This window comes from Castanea sativa, chromosome 9 (genome assembly GCF_040712315.1).
Source record: "Castanea sativa cultivar Marrone di Chiusa Pesio chromosome 9, ASM4071231v1".
In the NCBI taxonomy this organism is placed as follows: Eukaryota; Viridiplantae; Streptophyta; class Magnoliopsida; order Fagales; family Fagaceae; genus Castanea; species Castanea sativa.
Window position 1 is genome coordinate 29,614,919 of NC_134021.1, and position 19,256 is coordinate 29,634,174.

General features: G+C 35.7%; 2 protein-coding genes across 3 annotated transcripts; both read right to left on the minus strand.

Moving 5' to 3' along the window:
- Positions 1-4,728: 4,728 nt before the first annotated feature.
- Positions 4,729-6,535, minus strand: LOC142609025 (uncharacterized). The gene is made up of 2 exons (XM_075780669.1): positions 5,881-6,535; positions 4,729-5,328 (listed from the first exon to the last, which is right to left on the minus strand). The coding sequence occupies exons 1-2, from the start codon at positions 6,061-6,063 to the stop codon at positions 4,729-4,731; spliced, it is 783 nt and encodes a 260-aa protein (XP_075636784.1). The 5' UTR covers positions 6,064-6,535.
- A 4,270-nt stretch (positions 6,536-10,805) lies between these two features.
- On the minus strand, positions 10,806-18,601 carry LOC142609838 (pentatricopeptide repeat-containing protein At1g09220, mitochondrial). 2 transcript variants are annotated; one of them, XM_075781557.1, is made up of 4 exons: positions 16,412-18,601; positions 14,430-14,470; positions 13,062-13,185; positions 10,806-11,313 (listed from the first exon to the last, which is right to left on the minus strand). In XM_075781557.1, the coding sequence occupies exon 1, from the start codon at positions 18,067-18,069 to the stop codon at positions 16,576-16,578; it is 1,494 nt and encodes a 497-aa protein (XP_075637672.1). In that variant the 5' UTR covers positions 18,070-18,601; the 3' UTR covers positions 10,806-11,313; positions 13,062-13,185; positions 14,430-14,470; positions 16,412-16,575. The 2 variants fall into 2 exon arrangements, with proteins under 2 accessions (XP_075637672.1, XP_075637673.1); XM_075781558.1 differs by having other exon boundaries at positions 10,833-11,325.
- Positions 18,602-19,256: the final 655 nt, after the last annotated feature.

The following is a 19,256-nucleotide window of genomic DNA, read 5'->3' on the forward strand; positions in this document are numbered from 1 at the left end:
CCAATATTTCACTATTTTTGTTGGGTTTAGGTATGACCTCAACTAAAATTAAGCAATTACCTAAGTTAAATAATTAAATTCAATTTATGCAAAGGTTTAATTCAAATAATTAATGCATAGCTACATTGTCTTTTTTTTTTTTTTTTTTTTTGAGACACACACACACACACACACACACATATATATAGGAAAGGGGGGTGAGATAAGGGAATACACTCACACATCAACACTAAAACTGCATGCAGCAGTTAGTGTCGCGGAACAAGTGATAAACCCCTTCTTAATATCACACCTTACCGATGTGGGACGACTTAACAACACTAAGTATCTTTTTTTTTTTTGGAAAACACACACATACACACACACATATATATAGATAAGGGAGATGAGATAAAGGAATTCACTCATAGCTACATTGTCAACGTAGATTTTAATCCACCGAAAAATAAATTTCAAGACACAGAAGATATGGTGACTATAGGGAAAACTATAACGGAAAAAACCTCAACGATGATATGTTAAAGTCATCATTGCTTTGAAAAATTCATTATGAAGATTGAAGTTAGAACAATAAGGAATATTTCAAATCCCAAAATCGCAACCTATAGGAGAACCTATTGAAGTATTGAGTGCAACTCCAACTCGATTAGACTACTCTTCACGTGAACGGTGAATATATTTGGTTCACTTCATACAATCACAGTTTGATTGATGAAGGTTGAAGGTGCGACAATTTTTAACTGACCAAAACTGGAATTTGTAGCTTTGGAAACTTAGCTTGGTGCAAAACCCAAGGCAAACAAGATCACAACTAGTTCTTTAGTATAACGTGCTCCTGGATCACGGAATCTCACACTATGAGGTCATACATGAGTTCTATCAGATCTCTAATGATGACAGCTCTAACATGTACTATTTAAGTAATCCAAAAACCCCAGTGCACAAATATCAATATTGCCATGTCATCAAAAATGAAAGTAAGAATTCAGGATTCTCAATTAATCGGCTTGTGTTGAGTTGGTGTCGAGACAGCAAATTTGGCACTGTTTTGAGCAAAACTTGGAACAACTTTCTTGTATCTTCAAGTGAACTTCTTAGACAACTTTCTTGGATCCACGTTTGTGCTTGCGTTTCTCTTCTCTGCGCGTTTTCAGTTTTTTTTTTTTAAGACCAGCGCCTAGTGCACTGTTCATGGAACATGAACAATGCACCAAGGCATATGAACAGTAAAAATAAAATAAATAAATAATAAAAAAAGTGAACATAATTTTCAGCTTTTAAGAGGGCAAACGTTATTGTTCACCCACTGACGACACTATTCATGTACTGTTCACTTCACTGTTCAGCCACTTTTTCATTAAAAATGGGTCCCGCACAACTATTCACACATTTAAAAATTATTTTGCTACAGTATTTTTCTTTTTCAGTTTTCAGCTGTATTCAAACGGACCCTAAAAAAAGAAAAGAAAGTGTTTTAACTTAATTTACCAACACAAACGCTAAACGAATAGAAACTTGAGGGCAAAAGCTTCAAAACTTTAGGGCCCGTTTGGTCATACAGTTCAAAATTGTTGTTTAAAAAGATATGAAAACTATGGTTTAAAAAGTATTGTTGAAAAATGTGTTTTTAGTGTTTATAAAACAAAAAAATGTGTTTGGTATCATGGTTTAAATAACATGTTTCATTGTTCAAAAAACATAAATATGTGTTTGGTATGTGTGTTTAATATTGTAAAAAAAATTGAACAAAGTACGAAATAAACATTTTTTTTAATCAGGAGAGAGAATACATCATATTCCCGTTGCTCCTCTCTTTCCTTCTTCATCCCTTCTCTTCTCTTCTCTAAGAGCAGAAAACCAAACCCACACACAATCCTCATCTCCATCGATGCCTCAGAAGATCCACGGCTGGGCTTCACGTTCCTCAGATCTCATCTCCACTGTTAGCACTCCAAGACCCAGCAACTATTCGAGCTTTTGTCACCGCCGACCCATCACTCCAAGATCCAGGTTCGAATCTCACTTTCACCTTGCTTGTCAATGGGTTTTTGTCTAAAGACTGAGAACAGTTCCTTCTTCACTCACAGATTTCTCACTTTTTTGTTTTTTTTCCTCACCAATCGAGAAAACCCATTTTTTCTGTTCTTTGTTTGCTGTTGAAACAATATTTGATTTACAATCCAAACATACACACCCTACATTCTCAAAATCTGGAAGGGTTTTCTCGAAATATTTTGCTGTTGAAACAATATTTGATTTACAACCCATTCGATTTTTCATTTTTCTTAACACTCTGTTTGGTTGCCGAGAAAGCGTCAGAAGATTAAAATAAAAAATAAATAAAAAAGTCTAACAAATCCCTTGAACTCTAAATTAATATAATTTCTTGTGGTTTTTCCTACAGTTTCTCAGCTACCAAGCTCCAATGTTGCTCGCTTGTTGTTTGAAATTTAAGGGTCTTTTGAGTGTGATTTTTAAGCTAATATGAAATTCTCCGTAGCTGATTATTAGTTTCCATTAGTGAATTTTTACTATTAGTTTTAGTTGATTGGGTTTAGTTTAATTATTCATGAATTTAAGCTTGGTGAATTTGATGATTTTGTGGTAAGTTTGACTGAATTTTGTTGAATTCAATTTGGATATGATGGATATAATGTGGTGCTGTTGAGGCCAATTCCTCAATTATAGTGATCAAAAGAAAGGTTTTGTGAGGTTTAGGAGTACTTTTGGTTTTCTCTGTTTTGGTTATGTGAATGATGGTTTTCTAATTCAAAATTTTGAAAGTTTGTATTAATCTTGCACCAAAATTTTGAAAACAGTTATAGGAAATTGCATAGCCATAGAGTCTGCTTGGATATGTTGCTATAGTTTTTGTTGCACGAATTGATAGCATGTTCAAATGGTTGTTTAATAGTGTTGATTACGTTTTGTAATGTGTAAGTGAGTAGGTCTGTGGCTTCTTGCAGATGTCGGACGCAGTGCATGAGGATATTGACGCATGTGGGTTTTTTCAATGGTGTATTCCCTTGAAGACGTCATTGTCATATGCGGAGGATTTCCTGCAACTACAAGAAGAGCTATGTGTATTGCGGGAGGAATTGAGGGTCATGCATGACAAGGTCCACCCCTTAGATTAGACAAAAAAAATGGTCAAGATTATGTTCATTGAATGGTGTTTGTTATGTGCGTCCCATCGATGGTCTCCACACATTTCCGTTAAAAAAATAGGTAGCTGTAATTATAATATATTTTATAATTTTTAGGATAACTACACCATACAAATTCCTCAAATGATAAGGATTAAACACACTATGTTTATTGTTGTTGAGGTCAACTTTGATATGTTAACTTGTCTACTTTATTTAATATTTGTCAATTAACTCAAATTATAAAAACTAGAAATACTTCAGATCTCTTTCACTCCTCATATTGTATTCTTTCTATTCTCTATTACAAATTTTTCACATTTTAATGAATCAAAGTGATAATGTATCTAAGAACTAAAAAAAGAAAAATCAAAGCATACCTCAAACCATGGATAATATTTATCATTCCCTCAAAGTGAATGAGGAAGCTCAGCTTCATCAGCATCGGGCTAGATGATGAGACATCCCAAAGTATGGATTGCACGCAAGGCACGCCGAAACCGCCTTTGAATGGTCTCGAGAGAATGTTGGAAGCGGTTGGCAGTTAGCCGGTAGTCAGCGTTGTGTCTGATGATAAATAGCACTATCCCAACGACCTCCTCAACTGAAACAATACCAGTGTCCTCCTCTAATAGGTGCAACCGCTTCAACTCATTACACAAGTGCCTAAAAATGGTCTTGTCCATGCGAAATATGTTGTAACACACTTGGGGATTTCCTTTTAGTACTTCAATCACAAATGACCTCCCACTTAGGGTACTAGTGCACATAGGTCGCTTCATGTAGTACTTTTGCATGTACTCTATACATAGCTAAACATAGGCTGTGGCAATCTCGAGCTCCACCTCACTATCCTATTCATCTGAATCGGGGTCAGATATCTCTGATGTCATAACTGAATCACGATCTGAATCGGCATCGGTCATAACCGAATCACAATCTGAATCGGTGTCGGCCATAACTGAATCGCACCTGTGGGCAGCCAATAAGTGAACATCAGCCACTATATATATGTACATATATAAATGAGTATATATGGCTGTATGTATATATACGTGAGTATATATATTTCTACATAAGTAAGTATATATATATAAATGAGTATATATATAAGTGAGTATATATTGTTGTATGCATATATAAGTCATACTATATATATTTCTGCATAAGTGAGTATATAATTCTGCATAAGTGAGTATATATAATTCTGCATGTATATATAAGTGAGTCTATATATATATATATATAGATATTACTGTGTGTACCACAGAAATTTCGTAAAGAACACATCAGATTTTCCAAAATATATATATGTCACCAAACAAAGCAATTCATAGAAGAGACGACAACCACAAAACATATTTCTTACATAAGTAGCATAGATGTCCAAAGCATTAAACATAATAAAGGAAGGCAACATGCAAACATTGTCCAAAATATTAACCTAATACAGACTTTGCATATTCACATTAAAGCAAAATAAGAGTACTAATTACACAAGTGCATGACAAGTGCCTATTCACATGGTTCGCAAAATAAGAGTACTAATTAACTTCCTAGGCTATCTACATAGCGCACACCATCAACCACCCCCATCACTATTGCAGCCACCCCTAATAAACTCAATCCAAGCCCTTCTTCTATCGACCATCATAGCAAAAAAAGCGGCTCTACTCTTAGTGTTATGAAGCTCTTGCACGACCTTGCAATATGTGACATGATCCACATCGGTGTGCTTGTTGAGCAGTGTTACAGCTTTCGTAACTAACTCAGTGTGACCCCCCACACCAGACTCTCCAATGTCAGTGGACTTTTTCCCCATCTGGTTCCTCATGTCAGTAAACCCCCAAATTGCCTCAGTCATGGTTTCAAGGGAGTGCCCTTTCTTCCTTTTTTCGCTTGAATAAGACGGTTCAGCTGGCCGCTTTTCAGCTTGCCTCCAGCTTTGGGCTTCACTCGGTGTGGGCAGCTCCTCCATGTCATCCACACTATCGCTGTTGACATTGACATGTACCCCCGTTAATAGGAAGGCTGCATCCAGCTCTCTCTCTTCGTCACTGTTGGGAGCTAGTTGGGCAGATGATATTTGGAGGAAACCCGTGGCTGTGTTTGAATTGAAAAGGCCCAATAGCTCGAAGTGTTGCAGCCCCTTTTTCTTGAACTTCTTGAATTTATGACTGATCTATTAACAACCATATATATTGGGTTAGATGACTTACTCATATAAAACCCAATACAAATCAGATGGGTAATTATAATAACCATCCACTCTTAGATACCAAACACAAAAAGAGTAACAGCATTCCATCAAAATTTAACTTTATACCAAAATCACACACATATTCTACAGTAATAAACCCTTTAGATCAGATTTTATTCCATTTCTAAAAGCATCATCATGAGAAAATGCTACAAAAAAACTATTTCAACACACTATTTATACAGCAACCATTTAATAAACCCCATATTCTTGATATGCAGGGAAAGGTAAACAAAAATCTAGCAAACTGCTTTTCAAATACGTGTATACACTTACAACATAGTGCCGGTCCATATAAACAATTTTGTTTTTGATTTTCTTCTCTTTTTTAGTTGTGAATACATTCAGTGTTTAAAAAATGGGCCATGCTATTATGAACACAAGGTATATTTCAGCGTCATATTAGTTACAACCATAAACCATACATATAGCTAATTGCAATAAATTTTGTTTGGAGTATGTTAAAGGACTTACCGCAAATGCAGCAGGCCATGCTTCCTCACTGGACGTCACTGTATTTGAAATGGGGTCCCATCCCATTCCCGTACGTCCGATGAGCTGGGAGAATGTGCGGTGTCGACCTTTCATTCGTTGATATTTTTGTGTAAGTTGTGTCTTGTTGTAATTTTTATTCGTGCATTTGTTAAACTCATCCATAACGGTTGTCCAAGTTCCAGTCTTGAACTGGCCTTAGGGCATATTCCTTTTAGCGTCCTCTTCTAACAATACATCAATGAAATGCTTCTCGACTGCGGAAGGCCACAACTTCCTATCCTTGTCATCAGTTGTTCTCTCTTCCATCTAAATAAATTTTGGTATACTTACATAGAGTCGTCATTTGAAATTGTATGATACGGATTAAAAAACATTAACTTCCTACTCACTAAAAGTACCATGCAGCAGGCATATAAGAGAAACTAAAGTCAAAATCTAGAAATTTTAAGATAGATTTTTTGAATTTTAATATAAGCAAGGCCAAGGACCATAAATGATCATATATGATATGAGAACCCAATAATTTAAGTGGCTACAAGGTTGCTAACAAAGTGGATTAACAAGAATTTGCACATTTGAAGAACATATAAAAAGTCTAGTAATTATAATGGAGTAGTATAGACAGAAATTACATATCAACAACAATCAGTTCTCAGTAACTCATATCAACAAAAATCGTTATTATAATTCCTTAGCAGGACTCATGTTATTTAATCTTATAGTAAACAAAAGTTAAGATTATTCACTCCACAGTTTCAACTTACAAATAGTTAGTGTATTATTAGTGTAATAAAAGGAGAACCTCTTCTGACTACATAAAAGGAAGTCTTTAGTTTGGAAAATAAATGGCCCAATGATGCAAATTAGAAGGAAAAAACTTGCTGGGAAAAAAATAAACTGGTATTTATAGCATCTTTATCCATACATGTACTTACTCTTTGTCGGGATACTGGCCAGCCTTACTGTTTTTTTTTTTTTTTTTTTGAGGAAAAAAGAAGGGGGAGGGGGGAGGTAACAAGGGTAAAAATGATCTAATTAGATTATTATACAGCAGGAGAGCCAAAGAGTAGTAATCAATTGCATGTGGACATTCCTATTTGGGCATGGAAATAAGCAGTACTGAACACATTATGGAGCTTAATTGGGATTATGTCATTTTATTTTGTTTATTTTGCTTAATAAATACATATGATATAAGTACAATTAATTTTTAAAATATTGTATTCTATCATACCTTAAAATTCTGTCAAATGAAAGTGATTATTAAGTAGATCATGTTTACTTATATAGTGCATCAATTACAAATTTAGAGGTACTATAAGAAAGATGGATTATTCCTTTGAAGCAGTGGGTAAGGGAGAATGGCACGAGTACCTAACTTTATGCCCTTCATTCTTTTGAAAGCAAAAGATGCATGTTTACAATTTACAGTTACACTTACATCTGCTGATCTCAAGGATTTAAAGGCAACAACACAGAGGCCACAAAATGAAGACAAAATGCATGACCTAGGTACAAAATTATAACAGATCAAGCAAGCAAATGATTCACAACCTACCAAATTATAACAATTTACATTTAGGCAGACCTATCAGTAAGGGAACACGGTGAGAGGAGAAAGCAGAGGAGGGCACTGATGCTCTGTATAGCCTGAGAGAGGTGGAGGTGGATGAGGATGAGGCTTCCATCTGAATGAAGATGTGGGATTAAATAAGCCCTAAGTTGGATTAATGTCAACTGATCTAAGTTAGATTGGGATGTGAAAGAAAGCTGCAAAAAGAAATTAAGAAAATTACAAATATTTACCTGATCAAGCCCTTCGCACCATGTGAGTTTGGCTTTTGGTTAGCACCAAAGCTTTGTAGGTGAGGGTGGGACCTCTACAAGGATTCAGGGCAGTTGGGCATGGAATTATGATTCTGAGCAAGGGGTTATTGTGATTGACTGAGAGTGTGTAGAAGACGTTTTTGAATGGGTCGGGTGAGGATTAATGGAGATGGTCGGTGAGGATTTATTGTACAAGATTTGAAATGAAATAAAAACAAAAACCTCAACTCATCAGAGTATTCTTTGAGAACCAAATAGAGAGAGAGGAGCACTTTTATTAATGCCACTGGGTTGCTCTGACTGTGTGGGTGAGATGAAGATCTTGGTGCCAGGTGCAGATGGATTTGGCGTGAAGAGATGATCAGAAGAGAGGAGACAATACTTTAAAAAAAGCTGACCAGGTGAGCCCATAATAGTGTTCAATATAATTACCCAATTGCCACTGAACACTAGTGTTTTTTGTTTAAAAACAGGCCGGAGGTGAGCAAAACATGGGTTTTTGAACAATATTTTCCAAACGCGTCAAAACACGAATGGTCTACCAAGCGCATTTTTTTGATTTTGGATACTAGTGTTCAGTGTTTAAACACTGAACACTAATGTTTAAAATGGGTGACCAAACACCCTCTTAGCTTTCCATAACTATTTTGTGAGATATATTTAACAACTAAAGTTTTCCATAGCTTTCCAAACTTTAGCTTTCCATAACTAAAGCTCTCTATTACTATTTTGTGAGATATATTTAATAACCACTTCTTTTCTTTTCTTTTTCGGTAAAAAAGAAATGATTAGGGGGGTGACCAGTGTGTATTCCCTACCTAGGCGTAACCATAGTAGCACCCTAACCGCTCTTGGACAAGACCTCATACTCCCAGTCAATTAAGTTAGGTAGACCGTTTGGGATGGAAATGGAATATAAGGAGCACCAGCACACAGCTAGTTGTTAAGGCTCAAATCCAAGTCCTAAAACTTGTTGGCCCAATTTCTTACCAACTAGGCTACCTGAATTAAGGATGTACATGGATCGAGTTGAGGAAATTTTTTGACCCAATCCACATGCATCGGGTTGGATTGGGTTGAACCCATGGATTGGACAGTTTTTTTATTTATTTATTACTATTATTAATATTTCACTTGCCACCTGAGTTGATAAACAAAATATATATGAATTAGTATCACAACTCAGTTATAAACAAAAAGGAGTGGAGTGGGAGGCGGCAGAGAGAAAAATTAGATTGTTAAGGTTTGCGAGGTAATCGGGTTTTATATAGAAAGAGCCGAATAAGGGAAAAAATAAGATAAAAAATTATTAATTATATAATATATTTTAAATATATATAATTTAAAATTTCAATACATAGGTGAGTTGGGTCGGGTTAGGTGGGGTTGTGGTTGTTATGATCCGAACTCAACCCAACTCACTTTAAAAAAATTTGCATAACCTAATCCAACCCACCAACCCCTAAAAACCAACCCAACTCAATGGGTTGGGTTGGGTTGGGTCGGGTCGGCTTTAGCAGGTTGGTGGGTTGGCACAGCACACACCCTTAACTTGAATATTGATTTTAACAACTACACAAAAGTGTTTTCCCGTCTTATTAATTTGTAGTTTTATTTTTTTTAGGCAATAAGTAATTTTTTTTTTTTTTTGTTGAGAAACAAACACACATACACACAATTGATACAAGAGAGAGAAAGAGATTTTAACACAAAAATATACCACAAACTCTACTCAATTTCAAGGTTTAATAAGAGTTTAGAGCATATATATTTGAATATGTACGTCAATTTCAAGGTTTAATAAGTAGCTTACTAGATTGAGTTGAAAGCATATTCTTTCATTCTTTACCAGAGAGAGAGAGAGAGAGAGAGAGAGAGAGTTAGCCTTTATGGAATGCGTTCAATTGAAGCATTGCTATATTATTAAACCGTTATGCCTAATGCTTCCCCTTTAGGCATGTGACACCTGAACCATGCATAGATTCTAGAATGACAAAGCAGATTTATAGATACTGATTGAACAAGGCATGCACAATGACAAGCATATAATTTCAGTAAGATGTTCAAAGAGAAAAGATAACATAAATAATGCCCATGCATCTTTAATATAATGGATGTATTAGAGCACTAGCATCAGGGGTGTGGTCACTCTACAAGTATAAATACTTGTGGAGTGTGGAGGGCAAGGGCCAGAGTTCAAGTCTTCAGGAGGGAACTTCACACATATATACATTTAGATTAGGTTAGAGTAGAAATTCTATCTTATATATAAAAAAAAAAATTCTTGTTGCTATTGTACAACCTAAGAGGCCGTTTGGTAACGTTGTTCTAATAACGTTGTTTGTATTTTTTGAAAATACATGTGGGTGAAAAAATGTGTAGAAATGCGTGTAATGTTATTTAAAAACTGAAAACATATATTTAAACACATGTACCAAACAGGCCTTAAGCTACCCAAAACTCACTCTATCCAGATTTGTAAACTTAAAAAAAATTTGCAACCTATGAATAGTAAGGTTGTATATATGCAACCTTACTATTCATAGGTTGTAAAAAAAATATTATTGGAAGATGTAGTTGTGTGCGGAGAGAAAAAGTGAGTTGGAGAAAAAGAAAGAGAATAATACTTTTTGTTATTTTATTGGATTATATGTAAAAATAAAAACTGAAATGTATAGTGATTTGTAAAATGAGTTGGTAAAATAGATAAAATAGTGTTTGAAGATGAAAAATAAGTTTTTTTTTTTTTTTTTAGCATCCCCAGATGCTAATGCCTTAGACATAGAACGTTCAAAAAAGTGTTAAGGTACTTATAAAGCTCTTTAATAAAAAATTTACCCATTTGATAATTTTATTAAAGAGCTTTCTCTCCTCCCTTCCCATCTGACATGATAGTATATGGGAAGAAAAAATTTATATGGTGGAGTTTAATTAGTCGTAGAACTTTTGTGATATAAAGTTCAAAATGAAGAAACTCTTTAATGTTGAGTTTTTGACAAATTACAATGACCGGGCTAAAGTTCTAGATTTGTAAAATATGAATAGTAAATTATCAAAATTGCTTTTTTTTTTTTTTTTTTTTTTTTGAAAAACTCTTAAGTTGATGTAGAGTTAAAGAAAATAATAAGAGTGCGAGTGCGATACAAGTCAACACCCATCGAAAAGGTTGAAGCATGTGGACAACAAGAAGTAATTGATCCACATAACAAGGGCACATAGTAGCACTTTTTTTTTTTTGCTGAATAAAAGGGCGGGGTGGGAGTGACCATGTGTGACTCACCCCCTTGGGCGTGACCATAGAGGCACCCCCCGTTAGAGAATGTTGGATTGAGTCATAAATACTGTAATCGGGGTGCCACAAACCTCATCCTAGCACCCTAACAGAGCTAGCAATAAGGCGTAATACATGAGTGCACCCACCTCCCATCTCCAGTACTTGCCATGGTTCGAAAGAGGAATCATTGCGCATACACACGGGCTCCTTACTGCTAGGCCACCCCCTCTTGGGGCGGGCACATAGTAGCACTTGTGTGGGAGTGGGCACTTCTATCGATGAGCCTCCCAAAGGTTATGTAAATCATCTACCTGTGGACAAAACTATTTAATATATGATTCAAAAGAATGATCAGAATGAGTCTATTTAGAGAGAGTAGTGCTACAAAATGGTGACAAGGACAATTATTATTTACAAAATAATTATAAAAAAAATTCAATAAAATCAATAAACAATGTAAGTAAACATCTTATATTTTTTACAGAATTTTTAAATCGAGCATTTATTTATTTATATAATATACGTCGGAATAGAATTCGGGTTGAATGAAAAATGGCATTCATCAAATAGTAATAATATTGATGAGGTAGATTGCTCCTTTTTTTCACATCAATTTGAATGATTGACATGCATATATTGTAAAACATTTGTCGAAAAAATCATAAAAAATCATGGTTTTTCACTTTGTTATATCTTATATTAGAATCCTTAACCTACATCTTAAAATTGTTGCAAAGTTTTATCTCATACAGAAAAGGGGGGGGGGGGGGGGAGAGGGACAAAGGACAATGCTTCATTTGACAATGGCAATCGTAAATAATAAAAAATTCCTCACTGTGTGATAATGATGCGTAAAGAAATGTGATGAAGTTGGGGTGGGTTCATTGATTAATCAGATGTGTAAAAACACCAAAACAAGGCTTTTGGATCAAAATCATAAACCTTTTTATCTACACACAAAAAACCCTAGTTTGGTACATTTTGGAATTGCTTTGGTTCATAGTTTGAAATACAGGGGGCGTAACATATATGGGACGGATACTTCACAATTCATTTAGTTTATAATTATAAAAATAATAAAATAATAAAAAAAAAGGGAAAAAAACCATAGACCGACGGGCATACGGGTATATTACAAATTTGAATGAAAAATTTGGAACTAAAAAAATATTTATCTTATTTCTTTTATTATATTCTTTTTTTATGGTAAGATTTTACCAATTGAGTTAACTGAAACTCACTATTAATTTTCAATTTAGTTCATATGTTATTTTTTTATAAGATTATATAAATAAATCAAGATATATTATATACACACTTTTATTTTTTTAATTATGTTTTCAATCAAAATAGGTTGAGGATGAGGGTTCAGAAGAATCAGAACCATCCATTTTGAAGCCTCAAAGCCAACGATGTGTAGCATTTGCTAGAACGACATGTAGCACACCATTGGCTTTTCCAATTCTGTGTACACTAAGCTACAAGTCGTTCAGTTTCCTACTAGCTAGTAAGTTTAGCCGAGTCAATAACAAGATTAACACTGTTACAAGGCGTTGGAGTATGTTTTATTTTCTGTTACTCTATCCTAAATAGTTATATCACAGCATAAGTTAGTTTGATCTAATCTAACCTAGAGTGAGTGTGAAAATACCTGTATATGTAAGTCAGATCATTAGTGATGAAAATACAATATTTCTTATTCTCTTTCATCCATTGAATTCTCTCAAATCCACTAGTTTCTTTTTAGTTCTTTCATCGTATTAAAAGCCAAATATGGCCTCCTTGGCTCCTTTTCATCAACCACTACAACTCAGACTAACAATTCAATCAATATTCCACCTACTCAAGCACCATTTTGTTTTTGTCTAATATGGCAAATATGAAAGACTGTTAAGCTTGATCATACCAATTATGTTGTGTGGAAGCACCAAATCACTATTGTTCTCAATACCTATTCTTGAGTGTCGTAGTCAATATCTTCAAGGTAGTGCAAGAATTCTCACTAGTGAAGTCAATCCAAATTATAAAAATGGCAGGTCAATGACAAAGCCTTACTTACCTTCATCAACCCTACTTTGGGACCATCAGTTTTACCCTTGACTATGGGTCTGAAATCTGATCAAGGAGTTTGGCAAGTTCTTGATAGCAGATTTTCATCCATCTCCTTATCATATGTGCTTGATCTGAAAGAAGAAATGCACAATATCAGAAAGGAAAATGACTTGGTCAATGTATATATGCAAAAGATCAAAGAAGTAAGAGGCTGCAGTCTCAGTTTTTCTTGATGATGAGTTCTTATATGTGACCCTCAAGGGCCTTCCAAGAGAGTTTGGTCCATTCTATTCTACCATTTGAACCAGAAATTGACCACTCAATTTTGAAGAATTTCACACACTCCTATTTAACAAAAAGAATTTCATACACTCCTAAATGCTCAAAAACACCCACTAAGGTGATCATCTGAACTGTACAAAGATCCTTGCACTGTAGCTATGATTGCTTCTATGAAATCAGAAAACTATCCTCACGCTCAATTTCAATTTAATCAAGGATTGAATAGAGCAAAAGGCAACAGATACAACACTAGAGGAAGAGGTCGTTCCAACAACAATCAAGGTCAAAAACACAAGCAGAACATATCAGAAACATATTTTTGGTTTGGATAAACAGAACATCAGAATCATCAGGGCCAGTGTGCTAGGACTGTGGTAAGTCAGGCCACTTAGCCATTGATTGCTATCACAAGATGAACTTTGCCTATCAAGGCAATCATTCACCTGATTAACTGGCTGCAACGGTCAGTCACTTGATCCTTTGCTGCACAGGGTAATGACCCTTGGTTAACTAATAGTGGCGCCACTGACCACCTTATTGCCAACCTCTACAATTGGGCAATCCAGGATATAAGGAGTCTGGGAAAAGTTTCAGTGGACAATGGACAAGCTATAGCCATTACCCACATAAGTAAACACTCTATTACACACTCCAACACATGCCTTTAAACTCAAAAAGTTTTACTACAAGCATAAGCTTGACCTATGAAAATAAAAGTTATACTTAGCAAGAAGTTTCTCTCTAGAGCAAAGTTCCTGGTGATGATCTTATGCATCCTTTCAAATAACAAATCATTTTGTCTGCTTGAGTCAGCTGGTAGGTGATCAAAACATATCCATCAAAAAAGACAAGGAGAAAAAAAAAACACAGTTATTATAACAAAACAGAGAGAATTTTGGCTATGTTTTAACACCATCAAGATGATGTGAATTTTATTAGAACCCATAAAAAAGTTACACATATATCAAATAGGATCTTGACTGATAAAAATGGCCCATGAAACCAAGAGAAAATTTTGAGAAACTTTGGAATTAGATCCATCGTATCCCAAACTACCCACTTATTAATGTCATTGAAAATATGATTCCAGTACCTTTAAACTTCCATGAGGGCCATCCCAGCATCATTCACTACCTGAAAATAGAATATTCAGTAAGGCGGTAAGTCTTTGAATTTCTCCCATAACCTAAATTTAAGGGATGAGAAAGGATTAACTTAGGACATAGAACTTGGGTCACTTTCACCCCAACATGCAGATGCATGAGAAAGCATTTAATGAGAATTATGAGATTAATGCATCAATACATCCCCCATCCACACACGCACACACACACACACACACACACACAGGGAAGAAGAATATTAGACAAAAGAAAGGAGCGAAGAAGATATATTTAAGATGCTAGATTCCCCATGCAGTAGGAACAAAGTACATAGAAAAATAAAATTTGTGGTAAGAGAGGGAGATGTTAGTTCTGTAGTTACTTTTCCAATATTGCCCCTGGTTTTGTCACTGGCCCCCAAGTTTCTACTTTCTCTTTTGGTAAATGTATTCCACTATCCTTAATTGTTGTAGAACTGATACAATATTACAAACTATCATGAAGGTGACTGTGAAATGACACATTGCTTTAATTTTAAAAAAGAAAAACCTCCTTCATGTTGGGATAGAAATCATATCAAAGTTAATCAATTCCATTATGATTGAGTAAACGTTAAGTCTTAAGGAGTCTCACGCACCTCTTTTGTGAGTGTGCATGTGTGTGATTGTATCTGTGTAAGGTTTGGCAGCCAAGGCTAAGGAAGCTGGAAGAGGCACAACCTTAAAGTTAATCTATTCCACTATGAGGCTCACACCTCTTAGTTTTACTGGATAGATATCTATTATTGATTACATAGATGATTAAGAGGCACAACCTTAAACTCGGGACTGTGCAAGGTTTTGGGAGCCAAGAAACAAGGAAAATGCACAACCTTGATGTGTTACATTGAATTTCAAGAAGCCTGAGGCTTGCACCACTCAGTGTCTAGCTACCATGACATGTTAATCTCACATCCAAGGCTCATGTTATGTCCAACTTACAATCCGACTAGATTATCTAAATAGAGATTTTATTTAGGCTAAAATACACTTTACAATCTATAACTTTGATCAATTTTCAATTAGTTTATTAACATTAATCAATTGTCATTTTAGTCCACTAAGATTAAAAGTTGTCATTTGTTTGGTTTAAGTTAATAAAATAATCTCTATAATTATTTTTTTTAATGCGAAACATGTGAAGCAATGTCATTTTAGGAAGTTTCACAGGAATGGACGGAAGGACTTAAGTGACTGCCTTATCAGTTGTTCCAAATTATAGAGTCAAGTTTATTTCTGCCTTTTATTTAATATACTTTTGAAGTAGTGCTAAAAGTTTAAAAATGTAATTCATAGTGTGTCTAAAAACAATTATATTTCCTCTCCCTCCATCCAAAAATAGGGTAAAATTTTGGCTATTTTTACCTATGATCCTAAGCTCTCTCCCTCTCTGATTCTAAAAGAATTTCCAAATGTTTCAAATACTGGCACTCTATGCCCATAGACCTGCCGACAGGCAAATCAACACAAAACAGAGTCATGCACACCACATGTAATTGCTTTTCTGATTTTTTATTTTCTAATCTATTTCCGCATTAATAGTAGCCTAAAACTCCACAACAGTACACACAAAATCAGCTTTCCCCATAAGTCATTACATTATAAGAGACATAAGCATCCTGCATAAAACATAGGGGCAACATGACCACAAAAAGTCACTCAATTAGCCATGAGAGACACAAATATATTACAATAGGGAGGGGAAAGCCACACAGTTTAACTATCAACAGATACACACAAAAGGGTTCAAGGTGTTAAACAAATTGGCATAAACTTCAAGAGCTCTTTCTGCAATCATCCTTTTGTTTTTTGATAAGTAAGAATTAAATAGTTTTTACACCAAATGATCTTTCTTCTTTGTCTCTGACATCTTGAAAAAAAATTTACTAAATCTTGTGTCTTGTGCTTTCAGGCTTATGAGAAAAGGTACTGACCTGATATATCTTTTAGGTCTCTGTGTAATGCTAATCTAGGACACTATAAACATTTAGTACATCTTCTGAAAATTCCTCACATATGATTTCTTCTGTATTGCCCCCAGCTTTTAGAGCTACAGGCAGAATCTGTACAAACCATTATCACCCATTTTTTCCTTCGGTTAAACCAAACTGTGGCCTGCAACTTTTAAGACATTCCTCTCATCCATCATTTTTCTTAACCTCTCAGCATCTCCGAACTTTCCAACACCTGCAAAGATGTTGGACATGAGTACATAATCCCCTCCATATGCCCTCTCCATCTCCAATATCTTCATGGTTACCCTCTCACCCATCTCAGCATTACCATGAAAGCTACAAGCACCCAAAAGCGTCCTCCAAATCACAACATTAAGAATCTCAGCAGGTATTTCTAATGCCATCTTCTCTGCTTCTTCTAAACTGCCTGCCCTCCCCAGCATATCTATTAAACAACCATAGTGCTTGATATCTGGCACAAGTTTACACTCATTTACCATCTTGTTAAAAAATATGAGCCCCTCCTCAACGAGTCCTGCATGACTACAAGCATTTAAAACACTCAAAAAAGTCACCCGATTTGGCCTCAGACCAACTTGCTCCATCCTTTCAAAACTATCTAATGCTTCTTTTCCTAAACCATGCATTGCAAAACCAGAGATTATAGATGTCCAGGACACCAAATTTTTCCTTTGGGCAGATACCTCCTCAAAGAATCTTGATGCACTCTTTATGCACCCACATTTTGCATACGAGTCAATAAGGGAATTTGTAACACGTATATCAGATGCATTAAATCCTTTTTTCTCTCCATAAGCGTGACATGATTGGCATAACTTGAGAGCCCCGAGATTTGAAATGGCCGGAAAAATGGCCAGAAGTGTAATTTCAGTGGGTTCTAAACCGTCAATAACCACCATTCTTTGAAACAAAGCCAAAGCTTCATTAGGCCGATTCATACGTGTATAGCCATCAATAATACCAGTCCAGGACACAACAGTCCGAGTTGGCATCTGATCAAAGAGAGAACGAGCAATTTGGAGCTGACCCCACTTCGTCAAACCAGTGATCAAGACATTCCAAGTGACAATGTTCCTCTCAGGCATTTCATCAAACGCGTGCACGGCATCAACCAAACAACCGCAAACAGCATACACGTGCACCAGAGCAGTTTGTACGTAAACATGGGATTGAAAACCCACTTTGAAAATGACAGCATGGAGTTGAAATGCAGAGAGGGTGGACATAAAGTTGGCAAAATTGTGGAGAAGGAAAGTATAGGTGAAGCTGTCAAAGGAAAGAATAAGAGAGTTGAGGTGCTTGTAGAGAAGGAAAGCGTGTAGAGGGAATTGGGTGAGGGAATAGCAGCGGAGCAAAGTGTTGAAGAGAAAGGTATGGGAGGTAGAGTGGTGGTGTAGTAAGCCAGAGGTGATGAAGTGAGAGTGGACTTGTTGGGTTGCATAAGCGTTCGATGGGTGTTTGAGCAAGAGAGAGACCAAATGCCGTAATTGTCGTTGTGGGTTAGCATTACTATTACTATTACTATTATGTTGGAGTTGGAGATTAGTGGTAAAGGCCTGCTTGGGAGGAATACTCCGCCTTGTCATCAACCTCAACAGCAAATTCTTTTGCTTCATTGAGGAACTGAAACTGAATTTGGAAACAAACAAAACTAACTGCTAATGACACACACATATTAGGTGGATGATGGAAAAAGGCAAAGATACTGGTAGCCCAAAACATATAACACCCTCTCTAGTCTTCCCCAAAGTTTGTCTCTGCATTCATTGGAACATGAATTTTGAAGTTTGAAGCGGAGGAAGGGAGGGAAGGGAAGAGGTAGCAGAAAGAGATGGGCTCAGTCAGAAAAATGTCAACAAAATGAACCATAAAGCACTTAGCCTAAATATTTCTTTTAGAAACACCAAAAGATGCCCGCTACAAAACTCAGTGGTACTTCTATTAAATTTGCTCCAAGGCATAATTATAAATTAGGGGGGCCTGGGCTGAACTCACGGGCTTAAAATTATGAAGAGACTAACTGTGTTGGGCCTAGTTTGAGAAGAAAGGAAAAAGATGCGAGAAGCCTGGATTTTTTGCAAGCGGAGGAAAGAAATTCCAGGCATGAAGATTGAAGAACAGTTGGGTAGGAAAATATTGAGGAGAGTGAAGAGGATAAAAAGGTTGACGACGGATATAGTTGAACGAACGTGACGGCATTGGACCTACTGGCTGATAGTGGACGGGTCAAAGGAGGACGGATACACAGTAGACGGATCTAAAGGCCACGTGGCATTCATTTGTTTCGATGGTAACGCAAGCTTCTATAAGAATTTGGCTTTTTGAATGAAAATTGATTTCTATATTACTACTTTTATTTTCGCTTATTCTGCATGAAGGCTTCAAATTTCCTAGTTGCTGAGAACACACATACGTAAGTCGAACGTCATTTGTAAAAATGTATAACTAAAAAAATTTTTAGAGCTTTTTTTATAGTTTAGGTCATCTCATCGCGTTCTGTTGAAAAGCTTTATAGATTCAAACAGTTTTGCCTTTTGGGTTTTGGCATCAGATATCATATCATGCAGGTTGAGGTAGGTTACCATGAGAATTGAGAAACCCCTAAGAGGCCAAAAATTACACTTTTCGACTCTAATAATTGAAAGCTTTCACCCCAATTTCACGTAATTCCAGTAATCGAAATACACAATTAACCTTTCAAAGTTATATAATTCTGTTTCAATGTCTCCTTGCCATCTGTTTTGATGTCAAGTATAATGGAATTTAACACTGAAAAACCAAATTATCCCTCATTCCAAACAAG